At 54.2% G+C, this 17,888-nt stretch overlaps 9 protein-coding genes across 9 annotated transcripts; 5 read left to right on the forward strand and 4 right to left on the reverse strand.

Annotated features, from left to right (window-relative positions):
- Nucleotides 1-527: 527 nt before the first annotated feature.
- Nucleotides 528-1,298, reverse strand: N7510_002100 (uncharacterized protein; the record flags this gene model as incomplete). Its single annotated transcript, XM_056974027.1, has 1 exon — nucleotides 528-1,298. One exon carries the CDS (start codon nucleotides 1,296-1,298, stop codon nucleotides 528-530), a length of 771 nt encoding a protein of 256 aa, XP_056839144.1.
- Nucleotides 1,299-1,735: 437 nt separating this feature from the next.
- N7510_002101 (PDPK1 family serine/threonine-protein kinase) lies at nucleotides 1,736-4,269 on the forward strand (the record flags this gene model as incomplete). Its single annotated transcript, XM_056974028.1, has 3 exons — nucleotides 1,736-3,450; nucleotides 3,495-3,858; nucleotides 3,916-4,269. 3 exons carry the CDS (start codon nucleotides 1,736-1,738, stop codon nucleotides 4,267-4,269), a joined length of 2,433 nt encoding a protein of 810 aa, XP_056839145.1.
- Nucleotides 4,270-5,199: 930 nt separating this feature from the next.
- Nucleotides 5,200-7,244, reverse strand: N7510_002102 (Zn(II)2Cys6 transcription factor; the record flags this gene model as incomplete). Its single annotated transcript, XM_056974029.1, has 3 exons — nucleotides 5,200-6,076; nucleotides 6,144-6,672; nucleotides 6,722-7,244. The coding sequence occupies 3 exons, from the start codon at nucleotides 7,242-7,244 to the stop codon at nucleotides 5,200-5,202; spliced, it is 1,929 nt and encodes a 642-aa protein (XP_056839146.1).
- A 302-nt stretch (nucleotides 7,245-7,546) lies between these two features.
- N7510_002103 (uncharacterized protein) lies at nucleotides 7,547-7,951 on the forward strand (the record flags this gene model as incomplete). The annotated part of the gene is made up of 4 exons (XM_056974030.1): nucleotides 7,547-7,582; nucleotides 7,633-7,650; nucleotides 7,701-7,815; nucleotides 7,869-7,951. 4 exons carry the CDS (start codon nucleotides 7,547-7,549, stop codon nucleotides 7,949-7,951), a joined length of 252 nt encoding a protein of 83 aa, XP_056839147.1.
- Nucleotides 7,952-9,141: 1,190 nt separating this feature from the next.
- On the forward strand, nucleotides 9,142-9,915 carry midA (putative cell wall protein; the record flags this gene model as incomplete). Its single annotated transcript, XM_056974031.1, has 1 exon — nucleotides 9,142-9,915. The coding sequence occupies one exon, from the start codon at nucleotides 9,142-9,144 to the stop codon at nucleotides 9,913-9,915; it is 774 nt and encodes a 257-aa protein (XP_056839148.1).
- An 867-nt stretch (nucleotides 9,916-10,782) lies between these two features.
- N7510_002105 (uncharacterized protein) lies at nucleotides 10,783-11,540 on the reverse strand (the record flags this gene model as incomplete). The annotated part of the gene is made up of 2 exons (XM_056974032.1): nucleotides 10,783-11,390; nucleotides 11,432-11,540. The coding sequence occupies 2 exons, from the start codon at nucleotides 11,538-11,540 to the stop codon at nucleotides 10,783-10,785; spliced, it is 717 nt and encodes a 238-aa protein (XP_056839149.1).
- A 1,374-nt stretch (nucleotides 11,541-12,914) lies between these two features.
- Nucleotides 12,915-13,853, forward strand: N7510_002106 (uncharacterized protein; the record flags this gene model as incomplete). Its single annotated transcript, XM_056974033.1, has 2 exons — nucleotides 12,915-13,593; nucleotides 13,654-13,853. The coding sequence occupies 2 exons, from the start codon at nucleotides 12,915-12,917 to the stop codon at nucleotides 13,851-13,853; spliced, it is 879 nt and encodes a 292-aa protein (XP_056839150.1).
- A 132-nt stretch (nucleotides 13,854-13,985) lies between these two features.
- pex19 (putative peroxisomal membrane protein receptor Pex19) lies at nucleotides 13,986-15,215 on the reverse strand (the record flags this gene model as incomplete). The annotated part of the gene is made up of 3 exons (XM_056974034.1): nucleotides 13,986-14,096; nucleotides 14,153-15,006; nucleotides 15,065-15,215. The coding sequence occupies 3 exons, from the start codon at nucleotides 15,213-15,215 to the stop codon at nucleotides 13,986-13,988; spliced, it is 1,116 nt and encodes a 371-aa protein (XP_056839151.1).
- Nucleotides 15,216-16,201: 986 nt separating this feature from the next.
- N7510_002108 (bZIP transcription factor) lies at nucleotides 16,202-17,526 on the forward strand (the record flags this gene model as incomplete). The annotated part of the gene is made up of 4 exons (XM_056974035.1): nucleotides 16,202-16,378; nucleotides 16,435-16,651; nucleotides 16,707-17,195; nucleotides 17,249-17,526. The coding sequence occupies 4 exons, from the start codon at nucleotides 16,202-16,204 to the stop codon at nucleotides 17,524-17,526; spliced, it is 1,161 nt and encodes a 386-aa protein (XP_056839152.1).
- Between the last annotated feature and the right edge of the window lie 362 nt (nucleotides 17,527-17,888).

Raw genomic sequence — 17,888 nt, forward strand, 5'->3', positions numbered from 1 at the left:
CACACTTGATAGGACGGGGGATGCAGTAGTCGTTGCCACCTCATAGTTGGGGCATCCGACGCGTCAGTCCTGCACGGCTGCCGGAGGCAACCAGATTATTTATTTGCCCGCCCCTCTCGGATTGGTTTGCTCTTTTCATCCCCACCGGAGAACTATAGTTAGTTCGCGGAGATGTGGGTTGGTTCAATGTTCTATGTATAGATGTCGAGACTCGGTGGGGTGCTGTCCTACCGGTAGATAAAGTACAGGCGCACTGCAGAGGCTATTCATGGAATCTGATAGCCGGGGTATACTTTAAATGTACAAGTAGCATCATAAGCTTGATCTATCATCCCGGGTAATATTAGCAGTAGCAGTGCCACCGCCACTTCTTTCTACTTCTGTTCAATCAAGAATAATCATAGTCGCCTGACACGCTCGACACATTAGTCCCCCCCCCCCCCCCCCCCCCCAATCCGGAGATGGAGAAAGAAGGCTCTGGAACTCTTGCCCAGCCTCGCCCGCCCGATCGCCCAAGACATGCTTCGTCAGACCGCGTGGCCGCTAGTCAAGCTTAGGGCCCGGAGTGGGACACTACTGTGCTCGACTGGCGGGCTCGGCGGGGTCCCGGAGGTCAGCGCCTGGGTCTCTGACGTCGGAGCACATCCTGCGGACCGTCTGTGGCGGGATTTGGGTTTGGGCGAGTTGTTGTCTCTGGTTCTACGTCCTGTGTCAATAACGAAGAACTCGCCAGAGACAGTGGTGAGTGACGCATCGGCGAGAGACGGACCTGTTGCCGCGGCGGGATTGCCATTGTGAGCGCCCAGTGTGGTCTGCAGGGACGGTGTGGAGGACGTGAACTTTCGACGGAGCGAATCAACCGATCGAGACACTCGAACCATGGATCTGGGAGCCTGGTTGGTGTTGGTGTTGATTGGAGTCTTATTCGGGATCGGCTTACACGCTGAGGCAGTAGTAGCGTCGCGAATATCTTTCCAGGTTACGGTCTTCTGGACTCTGTTGATGTCGATGTTGACTGAATGTCCCATCCAATCGGCGGTGTGTCCAACGTCTCCATGAGTATCCGTTTCCGCATCGGATATCGTACTCGCTGCAGATGCACACGAGTCGATGGAGGACGGATCAAATGGGTCGATCAGCGTGCTGTCTTCTTCGTGTTGGCCATCCTCGTCTTGGCCGCTTTGGCTGGATTCGTCCAGGCGCAGGCGGGTGAAGTAGAAAGTCAGATGGATCCGGTGGAGGTCTGCTTGGAGCTCATCGGGGCTCAGCAGGATGGCGGTCGGGGGGCGTCTGATCATGGTGGCTGGCGACGGAGTATAGTAGACTGGGTAGTAACGAGACCAAGTAGACGGGCCATGATTCACTCTAGTCCGTGGAAGGAGCGAGGGAGTGTTCGTTCAAGGAAGAAAGAAATCGTTCACTTTGTAGGCCCTCGATTCTTTTATAGTCCAAGTACTTCCTCACGCTCAGCCCCTTCACCCGAAGCGAAAGCCGGAGCCTCTCCTGTTGATCCTTTTTCTTCTCCCCCTCAACACCGTGAAATTTTCCTCACACTTGCCCGCCATGCCTCGTCCATCATAGCCTGTCTCTCGTTCCTCGTGCCTTTCCCTTTCCCTCCGGTCTTACTGTCTCGCCTACTTCCCCTCCACCACCACCATCATCACAACCCACACTGAATCAACTCTCACCATTTCCTCCCTCCTGCCCTGTCCACCCCTCCCTCCTCCTTCCCGTCATGAACGGGGATCTCAGCCTATCCCGGTCCCTGGGAGGCCTGCGAATAGCCAATCCGGACGACCCGGCCATTCAATCCCCCGAGGACGCAACCACTGGTTCAACGGGACCAAACCCAGCCGGAGCACCGGGCGGTTCGCTATCAACACCTCCACAATGCCCAGATCTCAACCCAAAAGACGACTCGCGCCCGTCTGCCTTCCCTCCAGCACCCATCGACTCGCCGCCATCAACAGACCCCCGATCTCATCCCTTTCCTGACATCCACCAGTCAGCGCAGGGCCCAACAACGTACACGGCCTATTCGACACAATCCCATTCGACGCCCGCCTCCCGTCCCCTCTCATCTCTCTACACGAATGGGTCATCCTCCTCCGTCCTCCCCCGTGACAACACCTACCGTATGCGGACCGATTCGGGTGCCTCATCGACTTCCGGCTCGCAGTCGCGGGTCGACCGTGGCGGCTCGACGGCATTACAAGCAGGAGTTCCCGTGCGCGACAACTCTCACAGTGACCGGTCGTACCGGACAACGCAGATTCCGCCGAATGCGTCGGCGGTGATGTCTCGTCAGTCGTCTCGAGCACAGGCTCACGGCGGAGGAGCGTCCCAGATCCCTCGGTCCTACACGGAGACTGCCCCGCCATCCAGCAGCGAAGACTGGTCGGATCGGGGTGCGGCGGTCGCGGTAAGACAAGAGGTCGATGCGAATGGCAAGACCGTCGCTCGCTTCATCAAGAAGGGGGTGCGGGATTTTTCCTTTGGGAATACCCTGGGCGAAGGATCTTACAGCACGGTCGTCTTCGCGACGGACCGACAGACCTTGAAGGAATATGCGATCAAGATCCTCGACAAGCGGCACATAATCAAGGAGAAGAAGGTCAAGTACGTCAATATCGAGAAAGATACGCTCAACCGTCTCACCGATCACCCGGGAATCGTGCGGCTTTATTACACGTTCCAAGATGAGCGGTCGCTCTATTTTGTGCTGGATCTCTGCAAAGGAGGCGAGCTGCTCGGGGTGCTCAAGCGGATGAGTACCTTTGACGAAGAATGCACCCAGTTCTACGGCGCCCAGATTCTGGACACGATAGACTATATGCACAAGCGTGGAGTGATCCATCGGGATTTGAAGCCGGAGAATGTTCTGCTTGACAGCCAGATGTATGTCAAGATTACGGATTTTGGGACAGCCAAGATTCTCAAGAACACACGACGACCAGATGAGAATTCGACGGACATGCCACTGATCGACTCGACGGAGATCCCGGATGACGAACGGGCCAGCTCCTTTGTCGGGACTGCTGAATATGTCAGCCCGGAGCTGTTGACAGACAAAAATGCGTGCAAGGCAAGCGACCTCTGGGCTTTTGGCTGCATCATCTACCAGCTCTTGGCTGGTCGTCCGCCGTTCAAGGCAGGCAATGAGTACCAAACATTCCAAAAGATCGTTGCGCTGGACTATGAGTTTCCCATCGGATTTCCCGCCGTTGCCCGAGACCTTGTTGAGCGTCTTCTCGTGTTGGATCCGGCTTGCCGTCTGCCGATCGAGCACATCAAGAACCATGAATTCTTTGCCGACATCACATGGGGTGCGGACTTATGGAAGCGCAAAGCGCCTCGTTTAAAGGCTTATGTACCGCCTGCACGCGAGCCCATCAAGCTCAATGGCGCCGAGGGCGGCGACAACTTCCCTCCAGCCATCTCCACCGCTCCGTCCAATGCAACCAACGCAAGCTCTCGTGCACTCCCACGAGTAGTAACGGAGCTTCCCCGCCAAGCCAGCTGGACATCGAATGGTCACCAGTGTTGAGCAGGTCGAACGAACGGATTTTGAAACTGGGTAACCTTACGGTGGTATCTTCCCATGCATCCCATAGTCCGACATCAAAGAACAGCAGCGGGGAGATCGAGGCGCCCAAGAAATTCTCACGTTTCTTTTCGGGAAGCGCAACAAAGAAGAAGCAACGATTGGTGATGGTCACATCGTCGGGACGGATAATCCTGGCCGCATCTGGCGGAGACGAGAAGAAGTCGAAACTGGAGATCTCTCTTCTTGCCCCGGGGACTCATTATCGAAGTACCACAGACTCAAAGGGCTTTTCGTCCTGGATCGTGGATACAGTAAGTCCCTTCCGTCAAGAATCGAACCACCAACATAATACTGATATCGGATTACAGAGAGAGAAGCATTATGTCTTCGAAGACCCCAAACCGTCCTCGAGCAACATCGGCGCGACCGCAGTCTCCGCACAAGAATGGCTTGATGCGCTGGATAGGGCACGCGAAATGGCCATGACGCAACAAAGTTCCGGCCCTTACTCCGCCGACGACGCATTCCGGGATATCTCGTCTGGCTTTTCAAGTCATACCAACACACTCGACCGCAACTCAGATCCCCAGACTGAGAGCGGAGCCCACGCTCCACTGCGTAACCATCTGGTGAAACACCAAGTCGCCGACTCGGAATCGACCAAGGGCAAGAAGAGGTTCAGCAAGCGCCATTCCAAGAACGGGCTTGCGGCTGTGTTCTAGCACTGCTGTCTCTCAGCTATCCCATTTCCCGCTGCTCATAGTTATCCATCCATCGCACTGTTTTGGTTGCCCTTGCCCTGCCCTTTGCATTTTCGGTGATGAGCGTGTCACTTTGTTTTTACTTGGCCGATTTTTCCTGCATTTAGATTGGGAAGGAAGGGAGCGTGCGTCATTGCGTCTATTCGAGCCCTTTTTTTCTTTTCTTCTGCCCTGCATTTCCCCCCTCGTCTTCTACTGCTCTTGTCTCGTCTCGTCATCACCTCTGTTATATATCCCTGGTTTTTCATCCGAAGCATCTTGTCGACATCCCAGCCTGTCCACTTCCTTGCTCTCTTATGATCGGTCCATTATCTTGTTCCAATACGGTTGGTTGCCAATTGCAGACAACCCGGGACAGGCCGTCCACCTTTTCCTCTCTTCGCTAAGTCCAGTCGTGTGCTGACGCCCTTTTTCCTTGTGACTTTCTTTGACCCCTCCTTTTCCTCATCTTTGTCCTCTTCTCTTCTTATACACTTTTTCTCCGCCTCTTTCTCTCCGTCGTTGTTTACTTTTTGTCTCCCTGTCTTCTCTGTCTTCCTTTCCTTTATTAGCGGCAGATAGCTTCTTCTTCTTCTCCTTTCACACCTGAGAAATGATATACCCGGCTCTCCTGGTCATGTGCTACTATCTTTCTACTATCTGTAGAGTGCGTGTTTTGAGTATGAGGCAGTCTAGCCCGTCTTTACAGCCTGAAATGCGGTTGTCAGTAGTAACTTAGGTATCATCTATCGAATACGAATATCACTGATTGTCCATAAGATTATATAGTTGGCATTCGATTATATACAAGAACAGAATAAAGAACATTAGTCATAACACAGGACAACACGGGTCTTTTTTCATCTCCAAGTGCATAAACAACCTAGTCCTTGTTCCCCGAGAGAAAGAAAATCATATAAACAGCCAGTCCAGACGCGACTGATCCAACTCTTCAACCCAATCAAAGGAGTGATCATATTCATCATTATCGTCGCCGTCAGCATTCAGAATTGGCAGGTCAGAGCCATCCAGAAACTGCTCGTCCACGGCATCCGAAGGAAGATCCGAGTCAGCCTCGCGGCGCCGACGGTGCTTGAAATCATGGTTCTGCCACATCAGACGCAGTACCCAAGCCGCGTTGCGGACGTTGACACTCGTCACGGCGCCGTAGAGGGCGCCCAGTTTCTCGAGGATGAGGGCACGCTGTGAGGGGCGACGGGATTCCGCGCCTGCGATGAAGGTGGGCCAGATGAGGCACTTGAAGTGCGGGTCTGAGTGCGGGACGAGACAGATCTGGGTGATGAGATCTGTTGCGACGGAGGCGTGGTCGGAGGGGAGTCCGACGTCTGTCCAGGGCGGGTCGAAGCCCGGTCTCGTGCGGGAGAGGACACGGCTTGTGTAGAGGTAGACAGCGGCTTGGTAGGCCGTTGCGAGGGCGACGCGGGCGGAGAGATCCTCGATGAAGTAAAATGCTTGCATCTCCTCGGCCCAGGAGATGGGGTCGAAGTTGCGGATCCCTTGGAGGAGGGCCGAGAAGGAGTCGAGTGTGAAAGGTTGGCCCGGTTGGAAGGATGGGAGCGCTGAGGGTTGGGGGGTTGTTGTGGTGCTTGATTCGGAGTCCGGGTACCAGAGGGCGTGCACGAAGAAGATCACTTCGAGGAGGTAGGCTGGACAGCCGACCCAGGACGTTTCTTCGAGGCGTTTGAGGATGGCGGGGCCCATGGACGAAGAGTAGAAGGGCTTGGAGAGGGCGCCGGGACGGGCTAGTGTAGATCCCATAATCTCCATGCTAGAACCGATGTTAGTAGCTGCAATCATGATGAACAGTGGAAGAAAAAGAAAGAAGAAAAACATACATTAAGCACCCGTCAATAGCGAAAGTGTCCAATCCTTCAATGATTCTCTGTCCTGGCTGAGTGTCGGGTCGGCTTTTAAGGAGATTTTTGGCACCCTCAACGTGGTAGCTCCACGCTCCACTGCCTGACTCGTACAGATCCAAGAGAGCAAGAACGACAATGGCAGCCAAAGTCCTGTCATCCTTCTGCATTATTGGATTAGATAGATCCTTAGCCAACTGGTTGAGGGCGCGCTGCTTGTATTCCAGGAAATGCTCGTATGCCTTTGACGACGGCCGGCGAGATGCCGCCGGCATGATGGCGTTTTCAATCGCCTCGGGAGACATCGGTTGGCCGTTCGCCAGTTGATTATCGGGGGACCATGGCATCACGGCGGAGTCCCAGTCCGAGAGCAGGGAATAGTGTAGAGCCCCCATTGCGGAGAGACCGTGGCCGAGAACGGCAGAGCTGCCCACGACGGCGAGGAGATCACGGTAGGGATTTTTGACCTGAGTGTATAGCGAAAAGTCGCCCACGACATGGTGGTTGACTGGAGTGTCATTAGTCAAACGTTCCGCTTAGAAGAGAAGGTGTCATACAATGAAAAATGTAAAACCTTGAAGCTGGGCTTAGATCCTTGAGCAGTGGATCTACTAATCCCCACGGCGTGGGAATATACTCGGCTGGAGGTGAACCTTGAGGAACGTGAACCAGCCCCATTTCTGGCTCCTCTGGGACAGACCGTGCCACTTCGTTTTCGGCAACGTTCTCCACGGTCTCGTGAATCCAAGCATCAGTCTCCGGACTAACATGGCTTGCAGAGCTATCAGCGTCGGACGAAGACTCGTGCGGGAAAAAAACAGTCCCGGCCACTGCAGCGAGGGTTTCAGCAGGGGAAGCTTGAGCTTGAGCTTGCTTTTTTGTCCCAGGCGCCGATTTATTCACTTCATCAAAGCTCCTCCCCATCATCTTGCCGCGACTCGCCACGCCACCTTTCACCCAGACCAATGGCTTCTGATAGCCGAGACATTCCTTCCCTGCATCGCGACACTTCCGACAGGTGGGCAGGCCATTATCGCAGATGATGCGACGCCGTCGGCAAGTGTAACAGCCTTTGGTCATGTTCTAGATCGTCGGAGGGCGTAGAAGCTGGTGAAGCGGGTTGTCGAAAGCCTAGCCACCTGCGAGATTCGCTCGGTGCCACTCGCCATCATTCGAGTCGGTCAGTACTGTTGGGCTGGCCACGCAAGCATCCCGCTTTGCGTCTGTTCTTGTATCTCGAATCAGTCCAAAGTAGAACCAAAAAAGTCCCAAAGAAGAGGGTCGAGGCGGGGTGGAGCTGAGTCAGCCTTCGACTCTTTAGCGTCATTCATTCATCGGGTTTGTTTCTCTCTTCCACCACATGTAGTGACCACGCCGGCATCATGGTCTTCCATTTTCTGTTGCTACGGAATCTTGAGGTGAGTGCTGATCTTGGTGCCCATATGTTCAGCCACTGATCGTCGCCCAGATCTGGCTCACCACGCGGGTATGTGATCGGAATCCCCAGTCCCGTCAACCTCCTAACCCTTCGGCCAGCTCCTTCGCAGTCCGGTGTTCCATCGCATGGTGGGGCGAGTGCACCAGAAAGTTCAACATGTCCGACATGGAATCCCTCCCGAAGAGATGGGAGGCACGCGGCAGGAGAAGAATGGTTGGTGATCTACCTTCGTGCCTTGGGGATTAGTGATGCTCACCAGAACGCAGGTCCCGGTCTGAAGCAGTTTTTCGCATATTTCAAAGAAGAAATTCGGGATCAGATGAAGGGCAACCCTCCGAACAAACTATGATATCTGGGTCTTGGGCGTTTTGGTTTAGGTTTAGCACGGTAGTTCCTTTTGATACCCATTCTTCTCGACAATCGATCATTTTTATTTTTGGCTTTCCTTGCAGCCTAGGTGGATCCCGGATACAGAGTGGTGCCTTTCGCTGTGGATTGCGTCCCTTAGAGGTATCCGGAGAGGAAGCTCGGACTGGTCCATCCGCTTTTCCCGCTGTTTGTGTGGACAGTACGGCCGGGATCTGCAGTAGAGTACACATGGATATCCTCACAGCACAAGGGACGGAGAGTTCAATTGTGTTGGGCCAGTTGAGCCACGATGATGTCTTTTCAGGGGTATAAGCGCAGACTACCCTACAAGCCCTATCTACCGTAGCTACCAAAGGATCCCCCTGTCTGGATTATGGCTATGATCGAATGGCTGTCTGAATGACCCCTGATGTTGAGACTGCTAAACTACTCAATGCCGGACAAGCTTCCTGTCTGAACTCATTTACCGCGACTAGCTCCTTTTGAGGCTAATATCTAAAGGAACAAAACAAGAAATATCCAGCGCTATTAGGACCGGCCATCCGACCCGAGCCGTCCTTCCCAAATCCTCCCTAAAGAGTGCCTGATCTGGCCTGGTCCATGACTGGCGTGGGTGGAGTACCTGGATGAGGCTGGATCTAGACCAGGACGGGCACAACGGCTGGGGAGAACAGGCGGACGAGGGAGTGACCTCTTCAGCATGACTATCTGCCGCGTCCACGTTGCACGGGTGCTACCTCAGGGTGGGATCCATCCATAGAGTATTCTGCAGCCTAACTGATTGATCCGATGTTTCACAATGAGGCCTGACTAATCCGCCATGATCACCAACGGACATCCATGGGTCGGGATCGCGCACAAACAGGAACAGGTAAATGAGGATGAAAATAATAAGATTCCTGGCCTTCCCGGTCCCGACTAATCCGAACTAACTCCTCCGGCGTTGAAGCCTCGAGTGAAACTAGTGCCAGGCTGAGCCACTAGCGTCCCCAATCGGGTTAGCCCCCAAACAGTCGTGTCGCGGCCTTTTCTCCCTCTCTCATCATCCTCTATTCTCTCTGTTTCTCTCCCTTCTTCCATCACACACTCGTTCGTTCCATCCCTCTCCCTTCCTTCCTTTCGTCCTCTTTTCCTTCGTTCCTGCGAGTCAGAAAGGCAGCCCTTTCCACCATGCGTCTTGCCGGCCTGATCTTCGTCCTCTACACCCTGCTGCTCACCGCAGCAGCGGCTGCCGACCCGAAAGACACCAAAGATGCCGCCGCAAATGATCTAGGGGATCTGCTGGATACAAGCTCGTCTCCAGCCGATAACACGGCGACCACCACAACCACATCCAGCACGTCTTCCGAGCCCTCCGAAACATCCACACCCACCACCACCACTACCAGCAGCAGCAGCAGCACCACTACCACGACCACCATCACCACTTCCTCGTCCAGCTCTTCATCCGAGCCCACCACTACCTCCTCTACTACCACCACAACCACCTCCAAAGAGCACACGTCCACGACGTCATCCGAAACCACCACCCAGAAGCCCGTCGTCAAGACCCTCACTGAGACCATCAACGGACACACCCAGCCCACCGTGGTGACAAGCACCCCAGCAGCTGCAGAGACCTCCCCCAGCCTGAACAGCGGGGGCAGCGGCTCCAGCAGCAGCGGCGGCGGCCTGTCGGACACCCAGAAGAAGATCGTGATTGGTGTCGTGGTGGGCGTCGGCGGTGCGATTTTGATCGGCGCCCTAGCTCTGGTGATCTGGCGCATCCAGAAGAAGCGCAATGAGCAGAACGGCGATGAGGATGATGATCTGATGGGCGGAACTGCCCTTGGCTCGGGTCCGCGCGAGAAGGTCCCCAGCCCGTCCTCGAATGCTACCCCGTTCAAGAGCACGCTGGACCAGTATCACAACCCTGGCCCCGTAAACGCTGCATCGAATTTCTAAGTCTGTCTGCCCAAACACACTGTCTGGTTCTTATTCCCCCAGTGTGGCAGTTCAGCATCATTCGCAGTGTAAAAAAAAATTTGTACGACCATCATGCAATTTCTTTCGGGCGCTTATGGGCAGGATACGGGGCAGGTCACCAATGCGTTTTGATTCATCTTTTGGGTTGCGAAGCAAGCTCCTTTTTCCATTTTCTGTTCACCGTCTCTCTCTCTTTTCCCTACGACACTATAGATTCGATTCGGCATCATCCGACCAACTGAGCATCATCCATTCCTTCTGAGCGTGTTTGTCTTTCCTCACAACCCTCTCACACTCCTTTTTCTCTTGTGCAAAACATCCACCCGAATTCGTCATGGATTTCGATTTTTCTCGTTGTTTCTTAAACTGCTTGGGCTTGTGCTTGTGTTGTTTTTCGTGGTTGTCATCTGTCTCGACACTATTTCCTCTTCGTCTTGCTTTCCTTAGTTTTTTCCGCATCGCTGGGTGTTTGGGGGTGTACTACTGTGTATAACATCCCCCCTTGAGGTGCAGAAAAATATCCTTCATCAAATCTATGTATGTAATTCGAGGCAGATCAATCAACGCAGAGTCCCTTGCAACTCAGTAGTGTCCGTGCACATACAATGCGTCTAATGATCGACGAAAGGACTGACCTGCATCACATCTTGGCTGCTAGGGTAAAACTCTGTTGAAGGGGGAACTGGCATCTTACTCGAATTTGCTGGGTACTCGAAGCAGCCTATTTGTCTGCGGTGTTCTCAACACGATCCCACTCCTTCCCAATTTATATCCTCCGCGGCCATTCATCGTCCTCATACAATATGTTCACTGATACTTCTAAGCGATGGTTACGTACAAATAGCACTATTCTGTCAATGATACTGCCTTTGCTGCGTCGTGTAGGGAATTGGAGGAGACTTGAACAATCTGTCCGGCTGCAACAGAATCATCGCCACTGAGTTTGCGAGGATCCTTCTCAGCCACCCAGATCTGTCCCGGCGAGCCACTTTCTTCACAGCCCGGTGGGATCTCCCAACGTTCGCTGAATCCTGCTAATCGAATCTGGACAGCCGGATCATTGTATGCATGCTGATTGTTTCCCATCCCATATCCTCTGGCATAGACGAAGACTTGCGGTAGCAACTGGCCAGTTGAAGTAATCGCGGTAGATAGATCCCGTTGCTGTGCTGCTACCCCAGTGGGTTTGCCCTGGATGCTCGTTCTCAACAAGCCAATTATCTTCTCTCCGAAACTTTGGTCATAGTGTTCGAGGATCGGCTTTAAATCCATTGCCACCCTTGTGACGAGGGCTGGGAGGTATGGGTATGGCCTCGAACGGCCATACATGCAACTGATTTCGCTGGTTTCAACCAGAAGTGGGGAAGCACGCACAAATTCAATAGCCGGGTTGGGCACCAATTCGTTTTGTTCGTTCTCAATCATCTGCGTTGGCCCCATATCCGCTTCGTGCTCTGCCACCGATTCAAAATTTCTCTTAGTTTCGGAAAAATACGACCTTGAAGCACTTGGTCATACTCGGCGCCGTTCACCTTCCAGTCACGTTGGTCTTTTATCAATTTCTGGACGGTTCTCTGGGGTTTCTGATCAATTTCCTTATTCATTTTGTCGGTCATAGAATCACTTGATGCTTTTGATATATGACAAGCAGCAGCCCCAAAATTAGTCTCCGCAGTTATAACCAAACTGTACCTCAGATCTCTTTCGGAGGTGTCCACCGCCAAAGCACGTTTTCCTTTGTTATAATCGAAATAATCGCAATCATCGGGGGGGGATAATGTTGGTGGTCGCGTTCGAAAGGATGGCTGATAGCTGCGCTTGCTCATACGTAGGCTTAGTGGCTGCGTCGACGGAAAGAAGCGCTGCAAGGGAGAGAAGGCGAAAAATTGCCCTCATACTTCCTAGACTAGTGGCGCAGGAACCCATGATATCGACCGGACAACACGATGCAAGTAGACGCTGGTGTACTATGAAAAGTAGGAAAATTAATCTAGCAAGGCGTGCTACTTTTAATTATTATCATTATCACCTGCATGTTAAATTTGCTGAGTTAATATTACAATCCTACAGTCATGATCCATCGATGGGTCGTTGTGGATTGGGACTACATTACGGGAAGGACGTTAATAGGGGCCAACATTACTGAAGGATGTCGAAGGATTTCAAATGATTTCAGATACAGCGCTACCTAAGTCTAAGAAGGTCTCTTGGGTATTTTGAATTACAATCATCTTTTATTGAGAGCCCTTTCTTAGTCGGCAACTTCACTAAAGCGTCTACATACTGGAGGAACAACTGCTATGTTCCGCGAGAAAACTTCAAGAGGCCAATGATCAGCAGCTAGTAAACGTGACTGCTCGTGTCCTCCTCGGCGTTTGACACGATGACTACTTCTATGGTTCCAGCAGAGAGTTACCGTATAGAGGGCGGAATTGAATAGGACCCTAGCTGTACTAGGGTAAGAGAAGGCGGCACAGTCCGCAATAATTGTATAGTAAATTCATTTCTTGCGGCCGATAAAGGTCGTGCGTTCAGTTAGTTAGGCCTTTTTCTACCCTCATTAACCTTACCGGGGTGACTATTGCTAACCCATCCAAAAGCTCACGATACATGTCTGTCCACTACTCGTCACGGCACTTCAGCTGCTGCTACATCTGTATTTTAGATTGTTTACTAGCCGGTTGCAACCTTGTAGATGGTTACTGCCCAATTAGCATCTGCCAATAATCGAAAAGCCTTGGCGTTCACGCCATCACGTGCCATGACACGTCCATCGTGTCGCGCACGTATCGGATCGAGCATTCCACCCAGCCTTAACGCGACTGGCAAGACTGCCACATCTAGAATTGCAGATCAGTCGTTTATATTATCTTCTGCGCGTCTCCCCGTTTCTACAATAGTCAACATCCACTCCTGTCCCAATCCGGCTGATCTGAACGAGTCCGAACCACGGAACAGCATCATCTCCTCGACCCATCATGTTCGCCGCACACCCTCTCCCTTCTTCCCCCTCAACACCTCTCGGCCACAGACACTACACGCCCGTGCGACCATCGCCTCTCGGTCCGCGCAGCGCGAACATCTCCACGCCCCCATGGACAATGGGCACGCCATCACGCGCGTCCGCGGCAACAGCAGCGGACCAGATGCAGAAACCCTTCGGGACAGACGAAAATAGTCATGCACAGCACATCCAGTCGTCGCCCGTGCCATTCCCCGTCTTCAGCACCACCCCATCCCAACAACAAGGCGCAAGCCACGCCAACACCAATATCTTCGGCGCCATCGCCTCCGCACCGCCATTATTCCACCAGAAATCAACCACAGCTACACCTCTCTCCCCCACATCTCCCTCACCCGCTGCTGCTCCCGCCCCGCGGTTCGCAGCGCGCTACGCGTCCCAGATCGCCAATCCGCTCCGGAATACATCCAGCGCGCTAGTGCGCTCCAAGTCGCGGAAGATGTTTCTCAACCGAGTCAAGAATGATCGCGACGCGGGCCGGTTCGAGGCGCGCGGCGAGCAGATTATGATGATGGAGCATCTCGCGGATCGGAGGCGGTGGGAGGAGGAGATGAGTCATGATATGGATTTGGTTGTTGGAGAGTGTGAGATTGATGTTGAGGGGGAGGGGGATGGGGATGAAGAAATGATTCCGGGTATGTTTTTTGGGGGGTTCGGGTTGATCTTGGGGTAGTTGCTAACGAGAACTGTTACAGATGAGGAAGAGATGCACGCGCTGTATGAGTATCTTGCTCAAGAAGAGTCGGTCGAGAGGCCTATATTTGAATCGGGGGCTGGGACGTCGACATATGGCACGAAGGAGCCAAGTGGCTCTTTCAATGATGATGAGTATGATGATATCTTCAGCGCGATGACGGAGCATGGCTATGCGAGCCAGGACATGGATATGTCGTGACTGTGAACCTCAACACTTGTTCGGGATCAGAGTCTGGTCTGATATCGCGTACATAAGGGTATCGGGGTTTGTGTGTGTATATGTACAGTACAGAGAGATACACAAATGAGATCATGACTGCAATTCACATGGTTATTGCTGCGGGCAATCCGGGATCCCAGCGCCCGCCGCTCCCGCAGCCCCGAGATCCCCCATGAACGGGTTCGAAATCAGCTCTTCGGGCGGATTACCAGCAGCTTGCATCTAGTTGCCGTCTGTTAGTAGGGTAGGATGTCGCAGAAACGGAAAGGAAAGCTCACCTCCTGCATCCTCTCCCACACATACTCGCGGCACTTGGAATCCTCATCCGTATACCCCTCCTCCTCAAACTTCTGGACAATCTGCTTCACAATCCTTGCCTGGGCCTCATAGCGCTCCATATCCTCCGCAGGTACGGTGCTGGCGCCGTCGGCCTTATGCTTCTCAATCCACGGGCCGAACTTGCCGTCCAGCTCTTTCATCGGCTCGTACAGCATCTCCTTGTTCGAGAGCTGCTCCATCATTCCCATGAACATCTTCGTCAGGTCACCGTCCTCGCCAGAACCGGATGCGCCGGCCTCCACGGCTTTGAGGAGCTGCGCGATCATGTCATCCGAGAACTCGTCTTCATTGGAGGCTGCTGCTGTGGCACGGTCGCCGGATTCCTTCATGCGGTTGACTGTGCGCTGGATTGCGTCGTTGAAGGAGTCTGCTGGTTGGTCTGCTGAGTCTGCTGCGGCCGATGCTGCTGGGGGGTTTGACGAGACCGGAGGGGGTGTCGAGGTTGAGGCAGAGGCAAAGGCAGCCGATAGTGCAGCGCTGTCACCACTCCCCTCCTCGGCCATCACATCTGCAAGAAGTTGTTTCAGGAAATCTCCCGGCGGAATCCCGCTCTCCTCTAATTGTTTCGCGAACGCGTCCGCGCCCTGATCCACCGCCGCCTGGAAACTCTGGTCGTCCGGTGCGCCAGACTGCGGTCGCGCCTGTGTCATCATGTTGGCCATGTCCTTCTCCAGCTGTTTCAGGAAGGCATCCTCGTCAAAGTCTGCGGGCGTGGCGCCCGTCTCGGGGGCGGCTGCCGCCGTTGGTGGTGGTGAGGGTTGTGCCTTTGGTTTGGAGAAATCGTCCAGGACATCTGGTGGGCCATATTCGTTAGGATCAATGTGAGCGTTGGGGGGCTGTGGGAGGTTTACCGTCCAGCTCGTCAAAGTCGGAGTCGTCCTCAACCTCGGCTTTTGGTTGGGGCGGCTCTAAGGCCACGACTGCGGGCTCTGTGGTCGGCGCGGGGGCCGACTGTGGTTCTTGGAGGGCCGAGACGGCATCCTGGTGCTCGTCGGCCGGCATGGTGAGTGATCAGGTATGATGTAGAAGTCGAGCTAGTGGGAAGAAGGTGGTGGTGGAGGTTTGAGCTCGGCATGTGAAAAGGGTCGGCGGGGAGCCGAAAGCCGAACTATTTCCTGGGGTCTTCACAAATTCTAATTCTCTATCCGGCATCAACCATCAGCGTAGGACTAAATCATACATAGTACTCTATACACCATAAGTGTATAGTTCGTTACAGAAGACGGATCTCCAACTTCCCCCGAATCACATGACCGTGCACATGACCGCGCTCGCCTCGTGTTGCCCCATTCGACTCGACCGGCTCGCCCCGACATCGGCTCCCTACCCAGTCCGTCCAACGCAACGCAACGCAACGCAACACAGTCCTTCATTTCTCCGCGGGCAACTCCTACTACATCCTAGCTCCTTCGACTTGGCACTTTCAGCCCTCTCGCCAGCACCCCCGCATGTCCCAGCCGCCAGATCCGACCTCGAGTCGCACCCCCCCATGATTATTCATTTGGTCCGAAAATGCTCACTCGGTCAGTCCCCAGACTGGCCCACTCGCGCTGAACACTGGACAACGTGGATCCCCCCGGCAAAAAAAATCTCCCAAAGGAGTAAACCCAGAGAGAAAAAAACCCAAATGCCCCTCGCCTGACCCAGGCAGACTTTTCCCAGGCCTGAACAACCACAATACGATTATTATTCGTTAGTCAATCGGTTTACCTCATTTCTTCGCCCTTCCCACCCCCAAACTTCCCCATATCGCCAATCTCTGACTCCTCCTTTCTCATAATCATTCAGTTTCCTTTATGTCACCCTTTCCCTTCTGTGCCCTCTGACTCGCTCGCACGTCCCCTCTACCCGCCGAGCCGCGCGTTTGCGTCTCTTACTTTATTTTTATCGCCCCAGACACGCTGCGCTCCCCGGGGAAAAGTGGGCTGTTGTCTGTCTGTCCCGCCGCGCGGAGGAGGCCGTTGTTGCAGGGCTGAGCAGATCCATCAATGGTCTCCATGGTCGAGACCTCCAACGAGCACAATGACACGGTCATGGAACCGATGCCGAAGACCGAGCCCGGCCAGGATGGCTCGCTGAGCTCCATGTCCACCCCGGACGCCGAGGCAGAGCCCATGACACAGGATCCCGCCCAGACGCAGAAGAGGAAAGGTGGTCGCAAGCCGGTACGGACGCCCCGCATTTCTACTCTGTGTGCCATTCTTCTAACCCTCCGGATCAGATCTACGCCACCTCCGAGGAACGCAAGCAGCGCAACCGTCAGGCGCAGGCGGCATTCCGCGAGCGTCGGACAGAGTACATCCGCCAGCTGGAGACCACCATCAAGCGGAATGAAGACTCTTTGCAGAGTCTGCAGCAGAGCCATCGCAGCGCCGCCGATGAGTGCCTGATGCTGCGATATAAAAACTCTCTGTTGGAGCGGATTCTCCTTGAAAAGGGTGAGTGGCTTTTTCCATGCCATCTCGAATTGGCTGCTAACCCCAAACCTCTCAGGTATCGATGTGCAAGCAGAGTTACGGCTGAAGACCGGCGCCCCCGGGGCCTCGGCCAAACCAAATCCACCAATGCCCAAATCCGCACCTGGTGCACCCCGTTCTGCGCAACGGCATCCCGCAGGCATCGCCTCCAAGCCCGAGGCGTTCGGCATGTCGCAGCGAGAGGGTGCTTATGGCATTCCGTCCCCACAATTCCAGGCCACGCCGACTTCCCACGTCTCGTCGCCGTCACAAACCAAGTCACCCGGCTTCGGTTTTCACGGCGCCATGTCTCCCGTCACCGTCGAGTCGCAGGGTACGGGTCGCCCGCAGCTACTGCCGCAGCCTCGGGCCTTCAACCACCAAACGTCGCCGCCGGCCATCAGCATGCCCCAAACTGACCCGGCCGATCCCAAACCTCGAGGGCCAGGAGCCATGGGGCCGCGCGGGTCGCGAGTCGCAGCAGCATACTATCCGTCGCCATTCCAAAAGCACTACGATCAACTTGGTATGTTTCTTTGGTTCTCACCCTCCTAGCGAGCCGCCTGCTGACTATGCCAGAACAAGAATACGATGCACAGGCCGATCTGGTCGACGAGGACCACGATGGGTCCGTAAATACCCCCTATGTGTCCGGGTTTACCCCCCAGTCGGTAGCCTCGGGCTCGCAGAGCATCGCGGGCTTTAATGCCCCGGGCAGCGACGGAGCCGGGGGGTTCGGAAACAACAACCAGCTGCTAGGCCAGTATGAGCCAATGCTCGATGCGGATCCGTTCGGACTGAGTGCCAGCATGCACTTCCCAACTCCCTTCAACTACGAGCAAAGCAACCGCAACTGAGTATTTTTTTTTCCTTTCGAAACCGAAAAAAGTGAAGAGTTTTGGGATCTGTTTTCGCATGGGCCGGCGTTTTCCCAATGTTCAGCGGTGATACCATGGTGAGGTATAACGTTCCGAGATGTACATGAATTCCATGAGTAAATACATACACCATCTTCTCCCGGTCGATGACACCATCAACCACATCCAATGACGCACAGTACCCTAAGCCCTAGTCCCCAACCAGCCAATCAGCGTGTAGCAGCCTTGATTCGCTTAGGCAATCCGCGCCTAACCGGATTCGGGCCTGGCTCCTCACAAACTGCTCAAACTGCTCCTTCCCTCAGCTCTCTCTCTCACCCCATCCACCCTTACAACCTCTA

Source organism: Penicillium lagena, assembly GCF_028827675.1.
Source record: "Penicillium lagena strain IBT 129212 chromosome Unknown utg000001l_segment0_segment0, whole genome shotgun sequence".
NCBI classification, from domain to species: Eukaryota; Fungi; Ascomycota; class Eurotiomycetes; order Eurotiales; family Aspergillaceae; genus Penicillium; species Penicillium lagena.